This window comes from Acipenser ruthenus, chromosome 22 (assembly GCF_902713425.1).
Source record: "Acipenser ruthenus chromosome 22, fAciRut3.2 maternal haplotype, whole genome shotgun sequence".
NCBI classification, from domain to species: domain Eukaryota; kingdom Metazoa; phylum Chordata; class Actinopteri; order Acipenseriformes; family Acipenseridae; genus Acipenser; species Acipenser ruthenus.
This window is the reverse complement of record NC_081210.1, coordinates 20,773,306-20,799,097: the sequence shown is the minus strand read 5'-3', so window position 1 is coordinate 20,799,097 and position 25,792 is coordinate 20,773,306. Positions and strand designations below refer to the sequence as shown.

The 25,792-nt window shown below is 37.2% G+C and overlaps 1 protein-coding gene across 1 annotated transcript in view; it reads right to left on the bottom strand.

The window, feature by feature from the left end:
- Nucleotides 1-2,375: 2,375 nt before the first annotated feature.
- Nucleotides 2,376-25,792, bottom strand: part of LOC131699533 (uncharacterized) — a gene marked incomplete at its 5' end in the record, with an annotated part of 129,608 nt that continues 106,191 nt past the window's right edge. The window contains one exon of the mRNA XM_058996617.1: nucleotides 2,376-2,396. Coding sequence (XP_058852600.1) covers nucleotides 2,376-2,396 — 21 coding nt within the window. The remainder of the gene's footprint in view (nucleotides 2,397-25,792) is intronic.

Here is a 25,792-nt window from a genome sequence, read left to right as displayed (position 1 = left end):
TAACTAATATCAGCGCTGTAAATTGTGGTTCAATGTTACCAATGTATCGTTTTATTGATGTGCTGCCCATGTGCTGCTGTTGGAGTGTCACTGCATTGCCATTAAAGATCATTGCCAGAACCAGTACAGTACGTCAATGTTCTCTTCCACTTATATTCAGTACTTACAGTAGCATGCTTCATTGCAGTTATTTAATTAAATACAAAATAAATGTCAAAGCATGAACATTAACATATTTCATTGATTTTTTTAAATGGTAAAATTAGCATGGAACAAATGGACTTTCTTTCATTCTAAGCTAATAAGCAATTACCTCTATTTTATGTTTGAAGTAGGCATTTTTACAACAATTTACAGTCTGGAAGAAGAAAATTGATATCGAGTTACAAAGGCATATTCATAGAATATTGGCTTGGGTTTACTGTGACTCACGGTGCTATTAAGATATATACATCCGCCCATAATCATAACACTGCTGTGGCTGAAATTGCATGTGTTGCATGTACTGAGATGTACAGCTTTTCTGTAATGAACAATCCAATGCAGCTTAATAATGGCAGTAATAAGAGAGGTGCCATTATAGTAAGGGACCAAAATGATACGGAAGTAATGAAGTTGAGGGCTCTTGTATCCCATGCTGATGTTCCCACACCGTTTGACACTAAAACAGAATTCATTATCAGAGAATTCCTTATCACAGTTATATCGTAGCCTTCTGTGAACGCCACTTTATCAAAAATCCAGTTTGTTTACACTTCCCAAAGTCGGTTTTAGCTGAAGGGACATTAACTACTATCCTCCAAACAAAAAGGGAATTAAGTACTATCCACGGGCCCATCATTTATGTGGTCTAAGAAACAGACACATGAAATCCATTTGACAAAAATGTCAATTTAGCAAAAGAAAATGACACTTCAAATATTTCAGAGCAGTTTCATTGCTCAGATGCAACTGGACACATGACGGGCACATCAAAGACAGATGGGATTTTTGCACGAGACGCAGGAGACGTTTGTCTTTCGGTCGTTTGCCGATGGACGCATAGAATACCTTTTCCTTTGTATTTGGGAATATCATCTGCAGGGATTGGGTAAGACAGGCAGTCAATCAGGGGTGGGGTGAAATTACAGACATTATTAACATTAGTTAGATAGATTACATTTACAATTAGGCATGCTTAAAATTCAAAGGTAGAGCACAGCACAAAGAATCAAGAAGTGCAGTTAACATATTTATTGACTGGTGAAATACAATTCTGTCAGCTGAATCTGGTATATGTATATATCTTTCTTTTTTTTATTTCTTAGCAACCATAGGTGATGATAGTTTCTCATTAGGTCTGGATTACTCACATGAATAATTGAAGAGGGGGGCTTGATTAGGGTGGGGTTTGATAATTTAGCACTCTCCGGTGCTAAACTTTCAAAACAGTTTAGCACCAATTTCCAACATGATTTGCACCCCTGAGAGTTCAAAGAATATTCGCTGTAAGGGAGTGGAGTTAGCAAGGTATTTTGGTGTTGGTCATACTACGCTCCACTTGGGCTTAAGTGCCTTGAGGAATTCAGAGCATGCTAGACTCTGCAGACATGTAGAGAATATCACTGTTTATCCCAACAGTGTTTGAAAATGCATTAAACAGTGCCATCTGACAAAATAAGTACAACATAATTATAAAAAAAAATGTATCTGAAACAAAATTGGAAAAGCTTTGTTCTTTCCGTTTGCAACATATGAACTTCATGTGACTCTAGAACTAACTCCTAGTAGCTCCAAAAAATATGAATTCTAAATCGCATGATTGCTCAAGAAATGTCACACAGTTCTATCCACAGGTCCCTGGACACAAATACCTACCTGTGCAGAAACTCAGAGTAGCCAGCCCAGAAACAAGCCACCATACACCCATCGCTGACTTGACATGAAACTACTAGAGAGCACAGCGAGCGGCTGCACGTAGCAGAATAGTAGTGGACATTTTAAAACTGGGTCCACAGGGTCCGCGGATAGTAGTTACGGGTAAATAGAGAGTCATAGGATAGCCAACGTCTGTATCGCAACAAGTAGAAGTGAAAAGACTGAGGCTGAAACCGATACAGAGATGCTTGCTGTCCTATAACCATTATATTCTGCTTTATTGATAATAGAAATTTTACAAATCAAATTGTATTTGTTTCTATTGACATTTAGTCCATTGTGATTTTCATTGAAAAGAGGGAAACAGGATGAATAGAATACTGTTAAATGGATTGGGTTTCTCTGTGAAACATGCGCTCTGATAGGCTGAAAGATCCTCAGCTGTCTATAATTGAAAATAAAACAATTCCAGACTGTTATATTCAGCTGCAGTGCAAGCAGTCAGCAATGCCGACATCTCAAAGCAAAAATCCTGCAGGCTGTAATCAGAAAAAAAGAATAGAAGCAGAAAAAAATCATTAGAGGTTTCAAATGGCTGTGATGGACATGTGAGTACTGGACCCATTCGATGCACTTGTCAGAACTCTTTGATCCTGAGCCATTGTTCAAGACCAAATGGTATTAGGAAAGCCCATGCAAAGTAGCCACAATCTGAACTACAACAGGAGGTTTTAGCCTCGACTGACAATGATTTCATCTCTCATCTGGAGAAGGGGTGGTGGTGGAGCTGTATAATATAAAATGCAGTGCTGTGTTCCCATCCAAACCGTTTCTTTTTTCTAGTTGCATTGTGCGTGGTGCATGTTCACATGTTGTTTCTATGTGACGGGCAACAAAATACATGTCTGTGGAAAAAAAAAAAAAAAAAACATTTATGTCTCTGAAATTAATTATCACCTTCTTTGTTGAAGTTTTGAATATAGTACAAGAAAATGATTTATTTTCAGCATACATACAATGAATCAGAAATGACAATGTGTGCTGATGATGTACTGCATGCTTTGTAGACTCCAGTACAGTACATATTAGATATTTGATTTATTCTTGGCTTTTGCTATTGTCGAGAACATTATATTTTACATGCCCTAACTTCAAGGCTTTTCAGAATCTTGTCTTATTTATTTCATTCAAGCCTTATTTAATTTTATTAGATTTTTTTCAATTCTAACATTTTGTTGTGCTCAAGATCATTTGGTTCTTATTCATTTTCAGAATATGCAATACTTAACCTCCTTGTGCTCCGTCCTTCTGGTGAGACGTTGTTGTAAGTGACTGCAGCTGATGCATAGTTCACACACCCTAGTCTCTGTAAGTCGCCCTAGATAAAGGTGTCTGCTAAATAAACAAAATAATAATAATTATAATTGAAAAGTTTAAACATATGCTATCAGTACCTAATCACTCCCTATGCTGTGGGCCACATTTGCTGTTAGGTTTTGCTTTTTTTTTCAATTACAGTTGGCAAACTAGCCGAGATTTGATGTGAGTTTTTTTCAACAATGGCTTTCTTTTTGCAACTCTCCTATAAAGGCCAGTTTTGTGAAGCACCCAGGCTATTGTTGCCGTATGCACAGTGTCTCCGAGCTCAGCCGTGGAAGACTCACATCAAATCTCGGCTAGTTTGCCAGAAGGCATGTGGGAGACTCTGAGACCAAGTGGAAGAAGATTCTATGGTCTGATGAGACCAAAATAGAGCTTTTTAGCCTCAATGCTAAGCGCTATGTTTGGCACAAGCCTAACACCGCACATCATTCTGAGAACACCATCCCTACAGTGAAGCATGGTGGTGGCAGCATCATGCTATGGGGATGCTTCTCTGCGTCAGGGCTTGGAAAGCTTGTGAAGATAGAGAGCAAAATGGATGCAGCAAAGTACAGAGAAATCCTGGAGGAAAACCTGCTGAAGTCTGCAAGAGACCTGGGACTTGGAAGAAGATTCATTTTCCAGCAGGACAATGACCCCAAACATACAGCCAAAGCCACATTGGAGTGGCTTAAAAACAAAAAGGTCAGTGTCCTGGAGTGACTCAGTCAAAGCCTGGACCTCAATCCAATTGAGAATATGTGGAAAGAGTTGAAAATTGCTGTTCACCAAAGGTCCCCATCCAACTTGACAGAGCTTGAGCAATTTTGCAAAGAAGAATGGGCAAAAATTGCAGTGTCCAGATGTGCAAAGCTGGTAGAGACTTATCCAAATAGACTCATGGCTGTAATTGCTGCCAAAGGTGCCTCTACTAAATATTGACTCAAGGGGGTGAATACTTATGCAATAAATTATGTTCTGTTTTGTATTTGTCATTAATTTAGAACAATTTGTAGATTTTAATTTAATTATGGACTTTTTTTGTGTTGATCAGTGGCAAAAACTCCTAATTAAATCCATTTTGATTCCATGTTGTAACACAATAAAATGTGGAAAGTCCAAGGGGGGTGAATACTTTTGAGAGCCACTGTATGTTTATTTTACATAATAGTTACAGAGTCATCTTCGTGTATGTGTGTATTTTCCATTTGATGTAGTGTCACAGTAGCTACAAACAACCACAGAAAGGATTTAACTGGTTATAACACAGTTTAGAACATTTTTAAACCAGGTAAGCGATACAAAATGAAGTGTATGTGACGTTACATAGCCTTTGATGCAGTTTTGTATATGCCTTGACTGTATTTGCATTACCATTCAGAAACGCCTTACAAATGTTGCCATCTAGTGGATAGATTGGTAACAGCTCTCTCCATGAAAATTGTATGGTACACTGTAATATTCACCTTAAGTAAGGCAAATACATTATCATATTAGAGCCATGTGCAATGGCCACAGAAATACAGGTGGAAAATTGTGATAATGATAATTGAGATTATGTCCTTAGGGCTTGCTTGCTGTACACCATGTCTTCTAAAAATATATATATTTATATAACATTAAAAAATAACATTTCGGCATCCTGAGTAGACCATTACAGCCAACATTTCTATTTTAATGAAAAATAAAAAATGAGTGTTTGTTTTTCACATACAGTATATAATGGTTTTATGGTATTACTTTAACAGGTTTCAATTTACAGTGTTTGACAAATAGGTCTGAAGTACAGCATTTAAAAAAATTGGAAATATGACCTTACTACAATAAATCATTTGATCAATTGATACAAACTCTGTTATCCATTCTATCATTTTTGAGACCCATTCCGTGACAGATATCAATTATTTTTGTGATCATAAATTTAGCTTTACTTTTGTCTTTTCATTTAGTCAAGTAGCAGTAAAGGAAGATCAAATATGTTATATTTTTCTTTAAAATAAAAATGTTGTTTTTTCTGTATTGTTTATTTGACCTAATGTGCATATACTGTTGACAGGTTTAATTCAGAATCAAAGTACATATAAAAGTACATTTTCAGGATGTAAAAGCTTTTCTTCAAGTTATTGATGTGATATAAACAGTACTTCAGTTACAAGGAACACATTACTCTGGAAGAAAACCAACAATGAATCCTGTTTGACCTTTTCCAGCATAGGGATATGTTAATATGTGAGATAGGACATTGTTCAACTACAGTACAGTAAATGCTTTCTTTTTCAACATGATTAGTCCTAGAAAAAGAAAACCATCCTTGCATCAAAACATTTACTCATCCAAATGAAACGCAATTGCACTCTATTGCAGTTTTTGTATTATTTAAATTGCAACATTCAGCTTTAGAGAGTGCTAAATTATCCATAATGTCCTGTAAATTAGTTACAAGGAAGGGCCATAACTGCAAAGTAAAGAACAAATGTAGAAGTGTGCTGGTAATTTAGCTGCTGTGAAGCAACATGCCAATAACTAATTATACACATAGTGGGAAGAGGCTCAGTAAGCTGGAGAAAGAGCTTTATGACAAGGAAACAGCTGACTCATCTAGTCACTGTACAACACTAGAACTGAGCAGAATTTGTGTCTAAAAGCATATACTGTGGTGCCCAAAATAATTGACACACATGGGGGATTAGTTATGCTGTGAAAAGGATAGGGAGTTTCCAGAGTTATAAACGAAAACAGTAACTAAGAAGGAAGAAGGAAACAAAGAAATGGAAACAGAAGTGAAAGTGGAGGAACATGAGATTAGGGAGGGAAGCTCTTCTGACAAGGCAATGTGACTTTGTTAATTCCATAGAATAATCTGTCATAAATTGTGCAATCAAGGCTGATTCTGTTTGTTTTTCAATCATTAGTTGTGCAGAGAACAGAAATAGGGCAGCAGTGTGGAGTGGTGGTTAGGGCTCTGGACTCTTGACTGGAGCATTGTGGGTTCAATCCCAGGTGGGGGACACTGCTGCTGTACCCTTGAGCAAGGTACTTTACCTAGATTGCTCCAGTAAAAACCCAACTGTATAAATGGGTAATTGTATGTAAATAATAATAATAAAATAATGTGGTATCTGTATAATGTGATACATTGTACCAGTTGTAAGTTGCCCTGGATAAGGGTGTCAGCTAAGAAAATAATAATAATGCTCGCTACTAAATATTAATATTCTTTTTCTCAACAATATTACACTATTGTGTTATACAAAACAATTTAAATGATTAAGAAATAAATGACAGTAGTTTCAGTACTTTTCTGAATGTTTTGCAATACTTCCTAGTATAATTGAAAACTACAAGAAGTGTTTGAGACAATTTCCATATGAAATCCATGCATATCCTTCCCTGGCACTGGTCAAATGCACATATATCACTTTAGTAAGACAGAAGGGTGTTATTACCTATGTGCACCACTTTATATTACATGAGGCTGATGCATTCTCATTATTATAGATAGCTTTCTTTAACAATACATATAATTGTGGGTCACAGTGGCTTTCCCAGAGTTTCCCAAAGACGACATGCAAGGCAAAGTAATTTCAATATCGTTCACTCACACTAACACAGATTCGCAAAGCTTTAATTTGCAATTTATTTTTCTGAAAGGAAAATTACAATTCAAATTATTAAAGTGATTGTAGCTAACACAGTAATTCCATGATTCTTTCAGTACCTGTTGTACGCTTCATTCATTTCTTAAACCTAAAGAAGTACCAGATATCATGTTTTAAAATAAAAATAAAAAGGTTTGCTAAACACGTGTTTCTTTCAGAACTGCACATTTGAGACCTACGTAGCTGATAACGGAAGAGCAAAACAGGACAGATTTATGGATTTTTTACTACATCTCCATACACCTCCTATATTAAATATCTAAGGTGTTTAGTTCTGGTTTCGGAACTTTCTTGGGAGTGTTTTTCTTTTATGAAATAAATGTGCTAATGTTGTTTTTGAGTGAAACTTTGATAATCTAGCCCATTGTTCTTTAAAAACCTTTGAAGTACCTGGCTTCAAAGAAAAAATATATATTTAGATTTTGAAATTAAAAGTGATTTTTCACCTGCAGCAGGTTGTTGGTTTTATACACCAAGAAACCGATTCAACTGTCACATGGTTTACACAGATTAGTCTAGTGTTAAGGCACCGTTAAGGAAAGATCTCCTTTTTAACAGATTTATTTATTTATTTATTTTTTTGTAGCAGATAAATGGACATGGGCAGATAAACGGGAAGCCACAATCCACATCTTCTCTCATCCAGTATATCATAGTGTGATACAAATAAATAAAAGGTCTTTCAGTATCAGGGATATCTCTAAATTGTATTCACATCAGGCCCGTCAAATGGCATTTCACAAAATATCTGTGCATGCATTTGTTGAATATTAGATGAATATTTATGCTTTTTCGCTCTATGGAATTAAGTCCATGGAAGCTGACCTATTCCCAGTTTACCACTTACAAAGGAACGTCTGTTCATTTAATTCTGTTTTATTCCATCAGATACCGTTTTTTTCTGTTTTAATTCAGCTGCTGGTGGCTAACAAAGTCTTACAGGCTTCAAACACGGTTGCAATGTTTAATTTGCAATTTGCCTTATTCACTTTTTCAGCATGAGAGATGTTAATAGGTCCAGAGACATTAATGATAAATTCCCAGAGACTGCACTTCTGTGTTGACATTAATAGGATTAGTATTTGCATTACAACACATGTATTTTAAGAACAGGGATTTTCAGTAAATAGGACTAACATATTTATGAGGGAAATATATTGAGTTGTATTGTATCTAGTACATATGCCTTTGAAGTAAATGGACACGCACGTTACACGTTTAATTGCGTCGACGTGGCAAACCAAGGCTTTAAAATCCATTTCATTACTTCTTATTAGTGTTAGTAACCTTGTCACTGATCTTCTCATTGTGATAGAAAGCCTGTGCTGTTTTGCTTGTTTTCATTTTTCTATTCTTTGAATTCAGGACAGAACCAAATTAGCCCATCTGAAAAATATCTTTAAAAAGTAATAACGTGACATTTAATTTATCTCTTGTTAATATATTTATCTATCTATCTATCTATCTATATATATATATATCCCCTAACCCTTACATGATGTTTGTAGTCATTCTGAGGGGATCTTGTTGCTTATTGTATATCTTTTTGAGTTCAGGAGGGCTAGATCAGCCAGTCCTCACAAAAGAGCCAGCGCCATCTAGTGGTCTGCCACTTTGGAAGCAAGTTCCATTTTACTGGCAATCCACTGCTGTGCACTAGATGGTGATTGTGCTTTCTACTAAAAAGACACTGTCGATGGCAACCAACAAGAACTGTTCCTGAACTCATAGTGAAAGCACCTGAACACAGACTTATCAAAACACCAGTGATTGCAATAAGAACCAACACCAGTGATTGCAAACATCATACAAAGGTAAGGGGAAATGCATTTTGAAGCTACTTGCTCTTTGAACAGTACAATAGCATCTTGTGTTTGTGTTTAGTAGCTTTCTCTGTGGATATGATACACCTTCACCGGTATTCTTAAAGTATAACAAATGGTAGCATTATATTTTAGCAAGAGACTCGTTTTTTAATAAGTAGAAAGGCCATTTAGAAACCAGCATGCTTTCCATGAGGTATATTAGTCAATTCACTGTTTATGACCTGATGTGAAAGCAATTTCGCAATTGCTGTGGATTAGAGATTAGATATTAGAGATTGATCATGAGTCGAGAAAGGAATACCGAATTACAGCTTTGGGTTTAAAAGGGTTTTGTGTTGAAACATGGTATAACAAAGCTAGTAGCTGCTACTGTCTGCAGCTCACATGGGTATAACAACATTGCGCTTACCAGTACTTTTGAGTTAATAATTCATGGTACTGTCATGTTATGGCTATATCTGTAACAACTCTTTAGTTCTTAAAGGTGTAGCCGTTCTAAAACCGAACTTGGCCAGACATTATCAAGCATACATGTTGTGTGTTGGTGGATCAGAAGGGGAACAACTCATTCAAGACTGTAATATTCAAACTCCTCTTTCTTGTGGGTGTTAACTCATGGTGGTCTGGTCACATTGGTAAAGCCCTCTTCACCAGTAACCTTACGTTTTAAAAGGTCCTCAATTTCACTAGAAAACTAGAAAAGCAAAAAAATATATATTATCACATGAAATATTGGCAGTCACGATATCATAAATATATGTTTTGTGCTAAAATAAGAACAGTTGTCCCGGACAGTTATTCTTAATCAGTGCTAAAAGTATCATTTTTCAGTTACCACTGTGGTTTTGGGAAAGATTGAAATAATTTACATTCAATTGAAGATGGGACAATTATCTATTCAGGGCTACCAAGATATTTAATGAGGGGGGTAAAACTGAGCGGTTTTTAAAAAGTCCCACACTTATATGTATGCAGGGTGTCCGTATACATCAAATATACGGACGACTCGGGGCGTTGTGCGGCACGAGATGAAGTCGAGTGCCTCCAACCCCCGAGGTCTATATATTCGACATGTACGGACACCCTGAAGGGTCTTATTGCATTTATAATCCAGGTCAAACAGTGGATTTGAACAAAAAAAAGCAGAAATAATCTTAGGGCAAAAAATGTTTTTTTTATTAAATATCCTTACGCCAAGAAAGGGACCACAAAAGTAGTCCCATTTATAACTTTGAACTACACACTGAATTAAGCTGAGCAAATTGATTTAATTGAAACATGCAAAAGTATGTAAATATATTTTACTTGTGTTGAATTGATGTGTTGAATTTTACATTGCCATTGAAAAGATCCACCAGGAGGTGGAGTTTAGACAACACTGAATTCATTTTTTTTCTGTGAGTGCAAGAGGCTGTTGTTTCAGCAGAACGGGAGTAAAAAATAAATAAAAATAATGATGTCTCAGATTTCAGTAATTTTTCAAGGTCAGTGTCGGAGAGGGGTGGATAATGTGCAGAAGTGTCTTTTTGTGTTTTTCTGTAGCGTTTACAAACTGCTAAAATTACATTATCTTCCGGTTCATTTAATTGTTCTTCATCCAAATCGGCATGTCTGCTTACTACTTTTGGGATTTTTTGCTGGTAATTGGTCACTCAGTTTGATAGTTACTGTACATCTGTAACTGTAAGCAAGATGGCTACCGGTACAGCGCAGTGATTTCGAATATGTGACAAGGCTCCAACTGTCAGCTGGAACCTTGCTCGTCCAATCACCTTGCTTATTTCACGTTCCATTGCCAGCCCTGGATTACAAATATATATATATATATTTTTTTTCTTTCAGTGTTGCAGTGGGGAATCTTGGTGGAGGTGAACACTGGAACACCAGATAGATCTTTTGTTGTGCCAAGTAAGTGCGGAAGCTGTTTTTACTTAATATACTGCAGATGATTTTTGTCTTCATCTACACTATTTCAGTCTCAAAGCAGCAGAATGAAAACATATATCGGATTTATAGCAAAATAGGAGGCTGTGTCCAGTGGTTAAAGAAAAGAGCTTGTAACCAGGAGGTCCCCGGTTCAAATCTCACCTCAGCCACTCATGTGTGACCCTGAGCAAGTCACTTAACCTCCTTGTGCTCCGTCTTTCGGGTGAGACATAATTGTAAGTGACTCTGCAGCTGATGCATGGTTCACACACCCTAGTCTCTGTAAGTCGCCTTGGATAAAGGCATCTGCTAAATAAACAAATAATAATAATAGCAAACAGAATGAGAAAGGCATTGACATCACATGTTATTAAATATGGATCTTTGGAAATGCTTGTTTAATGTTTAGATATGTGTTGCCCGGAAAAGTATTTCACTTGTTATGATAACAACATCTGCATCTTGCATTATATAAAAGTAATAGAAATAAGATTATGGTGATGTTAAATTACAAGACTCGGAATGGGCTACAACTCAGCAGCAATATGTGATTACATACATCAGATTAATGCACGCAGCTATGGAATGTCACTTAATAGCCTTTTAATTTACATTTAAATATGGGAACACCAGTGACCTCATTTAAAATCAGATGGTAAACAATTCCAGGTGCGAGATGCTCGCTACGCAGAAGACATTTTGCCTTAATTAGTTCTCATGCTTAGAAGCCTAAACAGTGTGGGACTTGAAGAATGTATTTGGCAGGCTTAACTGTAAGCATATATTTCAATTTGACATTAAGAATTCATTTCAGTAAGGGCTGGATGTCATCCAGCTTAGTCTATCTTTCCTGTTGTCTGAAATCACACCCCATGTTAATCAACTAGTTCTTTCAAACTCATTTGAAGTACATTCTTTCTGAAGTTAAGTCAATTCATATTCATAACACCTTTATTTGAGATTAAAAGTGGCAATTGGCAGATGTGTAAAGCAATAAATATACGGCTTTATGTGTCTGCTTGACAGCATAAATACGAAGTATTTATTAATTTTTTTTAGCTCAAGCAGTTCTGGAGAAACTGTAGTCTTTTTAGAAAGACTAATTAAGAACAAGTCAACTAGGAGCCAAGTAAATTTACATTGTAAACAGGGTCAAAATACTGTAAAATATGAATACTTGATGAATATACTGCTTTATTAGTTGTTACTTATTTCTTTGTAGGAAGTCGTGTATGTATACTTAAGTAAGTGGATGGAACCTCCCTCCTTACCGAATAGCAATTAGTTCGATAAAACCAAAAAAGCTGTTGGTCTAAACTATTTTTACTGATCCAAGGCAGCATATTACAGAAATGCACAGGTGTTTTGAGCAAATCTTCTGCATTTTCAGCATCTGCCTTACTCAACAAAGATTTGATATTCAATTGAACCTCTCCTGGCAACGTGTGCATTGGAATTTAAGATTTCCAGTTCGTCCTGTGATGAGATCAATACAAGGAGCTTCAAGGTGCATACGATAGGCAGCATCTGTTATGTGCGCCCACATTTTAGTGCTTAAGTCACCTTAACCAAAACAAGCAGAGAGAATACAAAGATGACCAAGGACATTTGACTTGCTTGTACAAACATAATAATAAAACAACAAACTTGAAGCGGTGGAAAGTCACAGCAGAAGGACAAGATATTCTGCAGAGTTAAAACCTTAAACTGGTCCTGCACCCAGTCTTGGGTTCAGATCTTAATTGCTCAAATCCCTAGCACCTGAAAAAAACAAACAAACACTGAAAATGCAGTTTTATTTTAAAAGGAAATTATGGTAAGTTATTGTTTTTGTGACAGTAGCTTCGTGTTCAATATGTACAGCGTTTTGAGATGTCGCACAAAAAGTGCTTCAGATGCAAATGTGTGGTCGTTGATGTTCTATTGTCTAAAATGACAAACTGGAAACAAGTACAATGAACAATTTGCTCAGACAGAAACAATACTGTATATGGGTGTCTGTTTCAAAACTGGTATCTCATGTATTATATTATTTAAAACTCTGCATGCAATTATTTAAAACTCTGCACGCTTTTCTGCAATCCCCTCCCATACCTTGGATATTACATCCATCTCCCAGTGTGTGTCATGTAATTACAGAGAATGGGGTGACAGTTTCATGGCCCCAAACATTTGCAGAAATGGATATGTTTTTTTGTAATTGCTTGCTTTGATTGCCATTTAAACAAGCATTTCTGAGTCACAAAAACAGGGATATACATAAATTACCTCCTACAGTAAGTCATTTCAGATCAGGTTTGTCCTTTCTTGTGTGCGCTTTACATTAAGCATTCACAGATCGTCTGTGCTTGACAATTTAGCCAAAGAAATATCTTTAAATGCTTGAAATGGCAGATTTTTGAACGAAAACAAAAGACTTCTATTGAGAAATGTTATGGAGCAATTTGTGGTTTCTAGAGTTTGGACCTAAAAAGCAGAACAAGCAATCCATCAAGCTGTGCTCTTCTGTCAAGCTTAACCACCAAAATTGCTGGAAGACAGTTAAATTGTGTGGAAATCAAATTGTTCTCTGCTCAAATATGTCAAGTTTTATAGTGGAGAATTAGCAGGTCCATCTAAATCATTTAGTGGTGACCTTTTTGTTCTTACTGCAATTGCGTTTTGAAATGATAAAATTACAAGGCAGCCATGACTAAAATTGAATCCCAGGCTTGAACTGTGGATCTTTGTGACATTGTTCCAACCTTGCTTTTCATTCAAGTTTTAGTCAGTGTTGCAGTGCAATTATTTCAGTATCTCCATAAGTGAAGTTTCTGTAAAGCTGGCTTTAAAAGTTAACCACTTTGATACACATCTGTATTTTTAATTCTATTGATAAAGTTTCATATCAAATAGTCATTGTCCCATCATTTTGAGGCTACATGTCTTGTAACCTCTAGCTGTATCTCAGTTGTTAAGTTGATAAACTAAGAAGTATCCCTTTAAATGAAGTGTGATCAAACAGAAAAAAAAATTTTGTAACGAGGTGTTGGAGCAGGCGAATTTACTAGCATTTCACGTGTATCTGGTTTAGGTCCCACTTGAAAAAAATTCTCATGCTATTCACATGGTTTGCAGCAAGTAAAAAGAAAAGAAAAAGTCTTTCAAAACTACACATTTGAGACCTATAACAAATGAAAATACACAGCAGGTAAGATTTTTTTTGCACTGCCTCTTATGGTATTTGCAATCGTTATGAGTGCCATTGCTCCAGTAGTATGTTTTATTGAATTATTTTGAATGCTCTGAACTGTTAGAAAAGCCAGCTTCTAATCTAAATTGCCAGAACATCTAATTTTTCATTGCAGTTTCAAGGGACACAAGTGGTAGCCATGGAGATAACATCAGCACCATTAACTGGAAAAGATACAAGGCTTTGCAAAACAGTTCAAAGCAATTTCCCAGACCTTACACAAAAAAGCAATATTTGAACTAGGACACCCACAACTATCATGAGAGAAAGTAAAGAAGAAACTAGAAAAGTCCTTTGAAGGTACTTGTCTATTAACCCCCCCCCCCCCCCCCCAAAAAAAAAAACACATTATAACATTATAGTGAAGGTTTAATAAGACACACAGTTATGCATTTCATATTACATGTTCATCTTTTTTAAATAACATTTGCCCTAACTTTTTAGCAATATGAATATAATCTTAATGCAATCAATGTTTATACTCTCTGGGTAAAAGGTATTGTAAGAAAATCCTATTCTAATTTCGTAGAAAAAAATTAAATAGTCCATCCTTGTACTTTGAATACAGATGAAAATTAAATGCGTTCGCTGGAGGGCAAGTTGGCAAGAAATGTATATATCATAAGATTCTAAGTTTGTTTGTTTAACAGACAATTGAATGGTTTAGGGATGTGTTTGTTAAGTATTACCAGTCTTGATGCTCATTAATATTTCAAATCGCAGCATTTTCTTCTTTTACATTTCTTGTGCTAAATGAGTCATTATGTACAGTGGTTTGAAATATAAACCTTGGCTGTTAATATTTTGGAATAGTTAAAAACTAATCTTATTTGGGAGTCACACATGGATTTTCTTATAAATTAATATGAGAAAAAAAAGTATTTAAATATAGTCTGCATAAGGAGGCTTGGTTGTCCAGTGGTGAAAGAAAGGGGCTTATTACCAGGAGGTTGCAGGTTTAATCCCAGCCACTGACTCACTGGGTGTGACCCTGGGTGTGACCCTGACCCAAGTCTTGGCGTTATGGTGCTAAATTCTAGCACTAGGTTACTTCATAGCGCCAGCACATTAAATTCTGGCAGCAGCAGACATGTTTAATTTTTATTTAATTTTTTTTTTTTTATTCCTTAGTAACCATAAATGATGATAGTTTCTCATTGGATCTGGACTACTTACATGACCCGCCCACACTAATCCACATACACAGGACAAAAGGTTTGTGTTGTGTGAGAAAGTGATAGCAAACGTGTCGCAGCACACTTTTACACAAATATCAATTACATCTTTGCTCAGCAAGTTAAAAAGGTATGTGGCCAATAGTAGACTTAACAGGTAAAATACATTGTAAAATAATGTTTCATGTTTGCGAGCCTCTTCATTTACCGCGAAAGTTAAGCTTTGCTAGTTTATAAACACTTTGTTGATTAAAATACTCATGCTTAGGTTTATATATATATATATATATATATATATATATATATAGACTCTCTTATCACCAAAGGCTGTGTGGTCCAGTGGTTAAAGAAACAGGCTTATAACCATTGTGTGACCCTGAGTAAGTCACTTAACATCCCTGTGCTTTTGGGTGAGAAGTTGTTGTAAGTGACTCTGCAACTGATGCATAGTTCACATGCCCTAGTCTCGTATCTTGTAAAGCGCTTTGTGATGGTGGTCCACTATGAAAGGCGCTATATAAAATTTATTATTATATACTGCGCGTTTGTTTCTAATACCGTTCATCATTGTGTTAATTTGATTTTTTTTTTACCCAGTAAAATACTCTGAATAGAATAATTTATTATTAATAATAATAATAATAATAATAATAATAATAATAATAATAATAATGACAATCAAACTACAGCTACTCACATCTAAAAAATACCATCTTTTTAAGTACATGCTTGTTTACCAATTTTTTTTTTTTCTAAGAAAAAAATGTAAATAATATTAGAGGCTGCTATGAGTCTTGCCATGGTTCAAAACAGGTTAGCACCAATTTTCTAAATGATTTGCACCCCTGCCACTGTAGCTGCAGCTCATCATATCGGCACCTCGCAGCTGTGAGTCCTCTGAAAATGCTGCAGTGCATGCACGGCTAGAAAAGTGTCTTTGTAATTTATTTTCTTCCATCATTTAGAACGGAAAATGACAAAAAAGATTTGATAATGCCCACGGGTTAATTTGTAAAAATGTTGTTTGTAAAAAGTGGCATTTCACACAGTGTCAAGTGTCAAGAGGGATTTTTTTGTTATTATTATTATTTATTTATTTCTGCCTGGTTATTCTCGTCACCGACCTGTCAGAACCCACTTATTGTCGGGTATTACAGTATTTTTCAATAGGCCTACTGGGGCATGGTCATTTTACAAAAAGATAATACATGATATTTTTGGAAGAAGACTGAAATTCTGAGTGCTTTGAAGTTGTGAATTACATAAAATGATAGTCTAACAAACAAACAAACTGAAACAAATATTCAATAACATTTTAATATCATTAATATTATTTACAGTATCTTAATGTTGGTATATGTAGGTGCATATGTTTACATGATGTACCTATATACTAGCATTCATTTGATGTTCTGGACCCCACACTTAGTCATCACTGCCTAGGGCCCCGCACAGCGGAAGGCCGGTCCTGGTAACAAGGCACAGAGCTTGTTTATAGTGACGCTCTGTTAGGTATAATGCTGCTCTGTGGGAGTAGGTATTTGACAACCTCTGAGCAATTCAGTAGCATACTACTCCAAAAAGTGGAACATATTCATAACTAATGCCATAAATGTCAGATTTAAGTTGGACCCAATAGGCCTATTCTCTTGTAATGATTTTATTTTATTTTTTTAAAGAGTTTACAGAGTGTTTATATTCATTCTCTTTGGTCAAAACAGTTCTTTGAAAAAATACATTTCTATCCCTGTCTAAAACAGGGTTTATGTCTTGTGAACTGCAAACTTAATTTAATTATTCAAAATGTTATTTAACAAGAAGGCATATAGCTGGACTAAGACCTTCCCAAGACCTGCAAATCCCTGCATCGTCTTTAGATCTGAAATAACCACGGCTGTTATCTCCTCAATGTAGTACCACTACCACAAGATGTGGACAGCAGCTTAAAGTCTCCAAAGACTGCTCAACTAAAATAACTTATCCCTGTGTGCTGGGTATCAATCACTAAATATTACAAACAACCTCTAGTCCAGTTGACAAACGTTTCTTGAATGTGTAATTCACAGCACCAAGAGCACCTATCCCTTAAAGCCAGTATTCCAATTAAAACGGGGTACGTGCAATTATCCCTGTATTTTATCTACATATTTACTGCTGATCTGGTGCACTTCCCGGTTTCTTATCTCTGAAAGACAGACCTGACTGACATAGAATCATGGAATATAAACCGCTAGTGTCAGAGTGCAATGTCACGCATGCTTGTTTTTGGAGCACTTCATGGTTCTATTTGTATTTAAAAATCACCATTGAAATATAATTTAAAATACTGGTGTTCTGTTGCAAGGAAGATTTCTTTTTTTTAACAAATCGTTCACAATCATACTCATTTTTAGATTGTCGTTCTCCTGCCGACCTACTGACCAGCACACCACGTATGTCATTGAAAATGAATTGGTGTATTGCCACTGCAGTGCTTCTGCTACGCTATTGACTATAATTTGATTAGCGTACTCCTGCTGTGGAAGAATATTTTAAACTTGTAGTACAGTTACTTACGATACCCTATACTTTTTTTCTTTTAGTAAAATCTTTCAGACATTTGTCTTTACACAGCAGCAATAATAGGCTCTGAAGTGGGCTCAACTGTCTGGTATCTGCTCCTCCATCCTCCCTGGAACACATTACTATAGTAGGCAGTCATTACCAGATGCTTGTGACAGCTTCATCGGATCTGCTGGCTTAAATGGTCGTCAGCTGAATCCTGGCTGTTCTTTAAGTGCTCTTTAGTTTTGAAAAACAGTCCTGCATCATGAGGGTCCATCATTCCATGCTTACAATTGCTCTCTGTTGTGTACACTGTAAACTAAGCTGCTATCAATTTTGAAAGGTCTATAATGATCTCTGTTCTGCAACTAGGAATTGCAGCCTCATCTGAACGAACTGGTCACAAAGGGACATAGGAGGCTGTTTAGTGAAGGTGTCCCTGATTTCACGAAGGGGGTGGATTTGCTGACTGATTATTGCCAGCGTATTTTTAGATCAAGGGTTCACAAACTTTCTTAGCTCCAGGCCACACAAGACATTAGTCAACCCTACCCACTAAAACATAGAAATGTGAACTCTTGTTCTTCTACTGTACTTACCATTCTCTGCAAATACTGTAAGTGTATTCTCCCTACTGTCCTGTCTGTTTCCAGTTATTTTTCAACTCTGTCCTCTGGTCCTAGTTTTGGTTAGGGTTTGGCAAAACCTCAAAGCTCATTCATCGGATTAACCTAGTTGCTCATTATTGAACTCTCTAAAGGGCCACAGTGTCCTTTTGGTAATGCAGTGCACGGTTGAACACAGTGTTTTAAGTGTGGTCTCACTAATGGGCTATACAACCTCAACAACTACCGTAAAAATCAGTGTATAAGTCGCACTGGTGTATAAGAGCCCCCCCCCCCCCTTTTTTTTGTGAGACAACAATTGCAGGAAAAAGCCTATAGGTCACACCGGTGTATAAGTCACTCCCCCCTTTTTAGGACCCCCTAAAAATACCTAAAAAATAGACTTATACAAAGGTTTTTACAGTAATCCTTTCATTTATACTCTACACTTGTGTCTGTATAAACAAGCACTCTCTGACAGTAATAGCAAGCAGTCTATTACTGTACTTTCCTCAAATTAAAGGTTATCAACAGTTTATGAATCCAGTACACATACATTACATCATTGAAAATAACCCAGGTCTCAGAGACAGTTCAGAATCATGTACACTCTCCATTCCCATTGCCATCGTAACTTTGAGGTTCTACTGTATTAAATATGAAATACAGTAACTCCAGACACCGAACAGCAGCTATTGTGTAAATGCATTGATCTCCCAGCCTTGGGAACAGAGGTGTCCGTGTCATCTGGTAGAGAATGTTTCTGAATATGCTGATACCCAAATGGTTGCATGTACCTTTTACATGTCTCTTTTCTTTATTAGATTAAGGACTACAAGTAGTACATTGCCATTTAAAAATGTTAAAAATAAATACATATCCCAGTGAACACGGAGCAGAACGCTCACCTATGTCAGTAAAAGTTAGATTTCTGATGCACTATATCTTTAAGATGAAGTACAAGTACAATTCTTTGGGTTCTTGATATGGGCCACACTGTTACTTAGTGGTTACTTAATGTTAAATGGCAGTTGCATTAGGCTGCTTATTCCTGCTTGAGATATGTGTCAGCAACATAAAATGATTTCTTAGTTCATTTTAGGGGTCTACAGAATTAAAGAAAAGTACAACTTACAGATCAGATGAAATCAGCTTTAGTTGGCACAGATTACTTCTATATAACAGATTATTACTATTTTTCAACATCCGCTAATAGTGTAATAGTTTGAATAGTTTGTTTCAGCAGATGTTGCTTCTGAAATATGGGTAAAACGGTACCCCCCGTTGTCATGATGGAAACCGGTGTAATTTGTTGCACTGATAATAAATACATTGTTAACAAGTTGATAGATTACTAATTATTTACAGTTTTTTAGACTGATGGAACTCCCTTCCTAAATGTTAATATGTATTTAACCCTTTACAGTTACCCCCCTAACCAAACATTAGAGCAGCAACACTGCTATGTTTTGTTTGTGCAGTTGTTTTGTTATGGAGACCAAAGACCACTAGAGGCTGAGCTAAGACCACCAAATTCAGGTCTCATGTCTCCAGAATAACATTTGAACGAGCAGTGAGAAGAAGAGGATTACTTTAACTACCCCAGGCTTAACTGCTTTATTATCTAATGACCATCAGGCTCTTGAACAACAGAGATTAGAGTTTACACAGCCCAGTTCAGGAATAGGAAACACGCAATCATGATGTTACATTTTCCAATATTTTACTGTAATTTGCATTTTTCAACTTCATTTACAATTTGAATGTTATTTAACCACTGCAACACTATTAGAGGATTGACGTCAACCTCTGTTCACACTGTGGATACTGGGAATCCAGCATGACAGTTACTAATAATTCTCATGAAAATGTGAGTGGGTTCCTCTGAATGCATTATTGCTAGGATTTTCTTTTGCTTTTTTAATTGTATTTTGCCCTTGAGGTTTTCAAGTGTTCTTTCGCATCAGTTAGATCTTTCGTGCATACAGTTCAATTGCAGATATATTGTCATATTCTTTACTTTGATCATTAAACCTATTAGACTTCCTGTATTTAAATAATTTTTTCATGTACAAATGCAGTGTTATGCAGTTTTAGCATGCAGTGTAATATAGTATGACACTGTTTTAGCATGGGTTGCTGTTGCTGTTTGCTCTTATGTTTTTATTACTTAATATGGAAATGGAACACATGACATGTATTCATTTCAGTCATGATGGGTGAGACAGTAGATCTGACTGCCATTGATGAAGTACTGATAGTAGACGCACTGTTGGCTGTTGCTTCTGTATTAAAGACTAGACAAATTACTGGTGTTTAGTGAAAAAAAGTGAGAAGACTTTAGAGGAGGTGGTAATTACTAAGGAATGGGCATTCATCCCACCAGAACAATTTAAGGATCCTGTAGACACACTGAATCAGTTATACCCTGACTGTCCACAGTGTAAAACACCCTACTGCCAGCGTTGTGGGAGGTCAGAGCTCAGTATTGGCACCGTTCAGCTCGCAATTCCATCCTTCAGCCACAAGAAGCAAGTTTTAACAGCGTTCACACATTAAACTGATAAATAATAACAAAGTTATAGCCAAATCAGATATCATCCTCCTTAGTCTCACCTGTGCTTAATTAGGTGTGTCCTAGAGGCCACAGACTGATACCTTAGACAATATGTGTTGAAACCACAAACGTATCATTCACTTGGTTCACAATTGATGAACGTGCACTATTTAAGTACTATGAAGGGGAAATTTGGTGTGGTTAAGCACAAATGGCTTTAACCGCTTAATTATTATTCTTTATCATTTTACTTTATTGCATGAACTCTGTCAAAATTGCCATCTGTTTGCTTTCGGATTAAGTACCGCATAGGCAGGTTCTAATGTATACAGAAGCTCTATATGTTTGAGTGTTTACTGCAAACTGACATCTAAAGAGTTGATACTGGACGGAAAATGTTGGAGGAACATTCCTTCAGTTCAGATGGGTAATGCAGATAAAGGAGGTTGAAATAAACCACCACCATGACAGATCACTATGCTGGCAAATAACGTGAAGCTGCCCATGAAAGAGATCAGACTTTGTTTTGCAAGCCATGTGTGATTATATATATATATATATATATATATATATATATATATATATACAGCTCTGGAAAAAATTAAGAGACCACTGCAAAATTATCAGTTTCTCTGGTTTTACTATTTATAGGTATGTGTTTGGGTAAAATGAACATTTTTGTTTTATTCTATAAACTACTGACAACATTTCTCCCAAATTCCAAATAAAAATATTGTCATTTAGAGCATTTATTTGCAGAAAATGACAACTGGTCAAAATAACAAAAAAAGATGCAGTGTTGTCAGACCTCGAATAATGCAAAGAAAATAAGTTCATATTCATTTTTAAACAACACAATACTAATGTTTTAACTTAGGAAAAGTTCAGAAATCAATATTTGGTGGAATAACCCTGATTTTCAAGCACAGCTTTCATGCGTCTTGGCATGCTCTCCACCAGTCTTTCACATTGATGTTGGGTGACTTTATGCCACTCCTGGCGCAAAAATTCAAGCAGCTTGGCTTTGTTTGATGGCTTGTGACCATCCATCTTCCTCTTGATCACATTCCAGAGATTTCCAATGGGGTTCAGGTCTGGAGATTGGGCTGGCCATGACAGGGTCTTGATCTGGTGGTCCTCCATCCACACCTTGATTGACCTGGCTGTGTGGCATGGAGCATTGTCCTGCTGGAAAAACCAATCGTCAGAGTTGGGGAACATTGTCAGAGCAGAAGGAAGCAAGTTTTCTTCCAGGACAACCTTGTACTTGGCTTGATTCATGCCAAAGCTGCCCGATTCCAGCCTTGCTGAAGCACCCCTAGATGAGTCCAATTTTCAGCTTTGCCCAACACCTGGTCGTCTAATGGTTAGACGGAGACCTGGAGAGGCCTACAAGCCACAGTGTCTCGCACCCACTGTGAAATGTGGTGGAGGATCGGTGATGATCTGGAGGTGCTTCAGCAAGGCTGGAATCGGGCAGCTTTGGCATGAATCAAGCCAAGTACAAGGTTGTCCTGGAAGAAAACTTGCTTCCTTCTGCTCTGACAATGTTCCCCAACTCTGACGATTGGTTTTTCCAGCAGGACAATGCTCCATGCCACACAGCCAGGTCAATCAAGGTGTGGATGGAGGACCACCAGATCAAGACCCTGTCATGGCCAGCCCAATCTCCAGACCTGAACCCCATTGAAAACCTCTGGAATGTGATCAAGAGGAAGATGGATGGTCACAAGCCATCAAACAAAGCCGAGCTGCTTGAATTTTTGTGCCAGGAGTGGCATAAAGTCACCCAACATCAATGTGAAAGACTGGTGGAGAGCATGCCAAGACGCATGAAAGCTGTGCTTGAAAATCAGGGTTATTCCACCAAATATTGATTTCTGAACTCTTCCTAAGTTAAAACATTTAGTATTGTGTTGTTTAAAAATGAATATGAACTTATTTTCTTTGCATTATTCGAGGTCTGACAACACTGCATCTTTTTTGTTATTTTGACCAGTTGTCATTTTCTGCAAATAAATGCTCTAAATGACAATATTTTTATTTGGAATTTGGGAGAAATGTTGTCAGTAGTTTATAGAATAAAACAAAAATGTTCATTTTACCCAAACACATACCTATAAATAGTAAAACCAGAGAAACTGATAATTTTGCAGTGGTCTCTTAATTTTTTCCAGAGCTGTATATATATATATATATATATATATATACTGTATATATACACTGAGTGTACAAAACATTAGGAACACCTGCTCTTTCCATGAAACAGACTGACGAGGTGAATCCAGGTGAAAGCTATGATCCCTTATTGATGTAACCTGTTAAATCCACTTCAATTAGTGTAGATGAAGGGGAGACAGGTTAAAGAAGGATTTTTAAGCCTTCATACAATTGAGACATGGATTGTGTACTGTATGTGTGCCATTCAGAGGGTAAATAGGCAAGACAAAATATTTAAGTGCCTTTGAACGGGGTATGGTAGTAGGTGCCAGGCACGCCGGTTTGAGTGTGTCAAGAACTGCAACGCTGCTGGGTTTTTCACGCTCAACAGTTTCCCGTGTGTATCAAGGATGGTCCACCACCCAAAGGACATCCAGACAACGGCAGGCCAGTGGTCGAAAACGGCTCATTGATGAAAGAGGCCAAAGGAGGCTGACACGAATAGTGCAGAGCAACAGACGGGCTACAGTTAGTCAACTGACAGTCCAGTACAACATTGGTGCTGAAAGACCCATAAAAGAATGCACAACTCGTCGTACCTTGACACGAATGGGGTATGGCAGCCGACAACCTAACAGAGTTCCACTTCTTTCAGCAAAACACAAGAAACTGAGGTTGCAGTTGACTAAGGAACGAAAACACTGGACACTGGAGGATTGGAAAAACATTGCCTGGTCTGATGAATCCCGGTTCCTGCTGTTTCACGCTGATGGGAGGACTAGGGTATGGAGAAAACCACACGAGTACATGCATCCATCATGCGGAGTGTCAACATTGCAGGCTGGTGGGGGTGGTGTGATGGTGTGGGGTGTGTTTTCATGGCACACATTGTGCCCCTTGATAAAAGTAGAGCAATGTTTGAATGCCTCAGGATATCTGAACATTATTGCCAATCAGGTGCATCCCTTCATGGCAGCAGTGTATCCATCTGCTAATGGATTTTTTCAGCAGGATAATGCAAAATGCCACAAGGCTAGGATTGTCCAGGAATGGTTCCACGAACATGACAGTGAATTCAGCTTACTGCAGTGGCCTGCCCAGTCACCAGATCTCAATCCAACTGAGCATCTGTGGGATGAGATGGAGCTATTCTGAGTAGAGATCCACTACCAGCCAACTTGACACAACTGTGGGAAGCACTGGAGTCAACATGGGCCAGCATCCCTGTGGTACGCTTTCGACACCTTGTAGAGTCCATGCCCCGAAGAATTGAGGCTGTTCTGAGGGCAAAAGGGGGTGCAATTCAATATTAGGAAGGTGTTCCTAATGTTTTGTACGCTCAGTGTGTATATATATATACAGACGTGCTCAAATTTGTTGGTACCCCTCCACAAAAAATGAAGAATGCACAATTTTCTCTGAAATAACTTGAAACTGACAAAAGTAATTGGCATCCACCATTGTTTATTCCATATTTAATAGAAATCAGACTTTGCTTTTGATTTTTTATTCAACATAATATTGTAAATAATAAAACAAACGAAAATGGCATGGACAAAAATGATGGGACCGCTAACCTAATATTTTGTTGCACAACCTTTAGAGGCAATCACGCAATCAGACGTTTTCTGTAGCTCTCAATGAGACTTCTGCACCTGTTAACAGGTAATTTGGCCCACTCTTCCTGAGCAAACTGCTCCAGCTGTCTCAGGTTTGATGGGTGCCTTCTCCAGACTGCAAGTTTCAGCTCCATAGATGTTCGATAGGATTCAGATCAGGACTCATAGAAGGCCACTTCAGAATAGTCAGATGTTTTGTTCTTATCCATTCTTGGGTGCTTTTAGCTGCGTGTTTTGGGTCATTATCCTGTTGGAGGATCCATGACCTGCGACTAAGACAGAGCTTTCTGACACTGGGCAGTACGTTTTGCTCCAGAATGCCTTGAGTCTTGAGATTTAATTGTGCCCTGCACAGATTCAAGGCACCCTGTGCCAAGCACAACAAAGCAGCCCCAAAACATAACCGAGCCTCCTCCATGTTTCACTGTAGGTATGGTGTGCTTTTCTTTGGAAGCTTCATTTTTTCGTCTGTGAACATAGAGTTGATGTGACTTGCCAAAAAGCTCCAGTTTTGACTCATCTGTCCAAAGGACATTCTTCCAGAAGCATTGTGGCTTGTCAATATGCATTTTAGCAAATTCCAGTCTGGCTTTTTTATGTTTTTCTGTCAAAAGTGGAGTCCTCCTGGGTCTTCTTCCATGGAGCCCACTTTCGCTCAAAAAGCGACGGATGGTGCGATCAGAAACTGACGTACCTTCACCTTGGAGTTCAGCTTGTATCTCTTTGGCAGTTATCCTTGGTTCTTTTTCTACCATTCGCACTATCCTTCTGTTCAATCTGGGGTCGATTTTCCTCTTGCGGCCGCGCCCAGGGAGGTTGGCTACAGTTCCATGGACCTTAAACTTCTTAATAATATTTGCAACTGTTGTCACAGGAACATCAAGCTGCTTGGAGATAGTCTTGTAGCCTTTACCTTTACCATGCTTGTCTATTATTTTCTTTCTGATCTCCTCAGACAACTCACTCCTTTGCTTTCTCTGGTCCATGTTCAGTGTGGTGCACTCAATGATATCAAACAGCACAGTGACTACTTTTCTCCATTTAAATAGGCTGAATGACTGATTACAAGATTGGAGACATGTGTGATACTAATTAAAGAAACTAATTAGTTAAAAAATATCACTATAATCCAATAATTTATTATCTTTTCTAAGGGGTACCAACAAATGTGTCCAGGCCATTTTAGAATATCTTTGTAGAATAAGCAATAATTCATCTCTTTTCACAGCTTCTTTGCTTTATTCTATGACATACCAAAGGCATGCAAGTA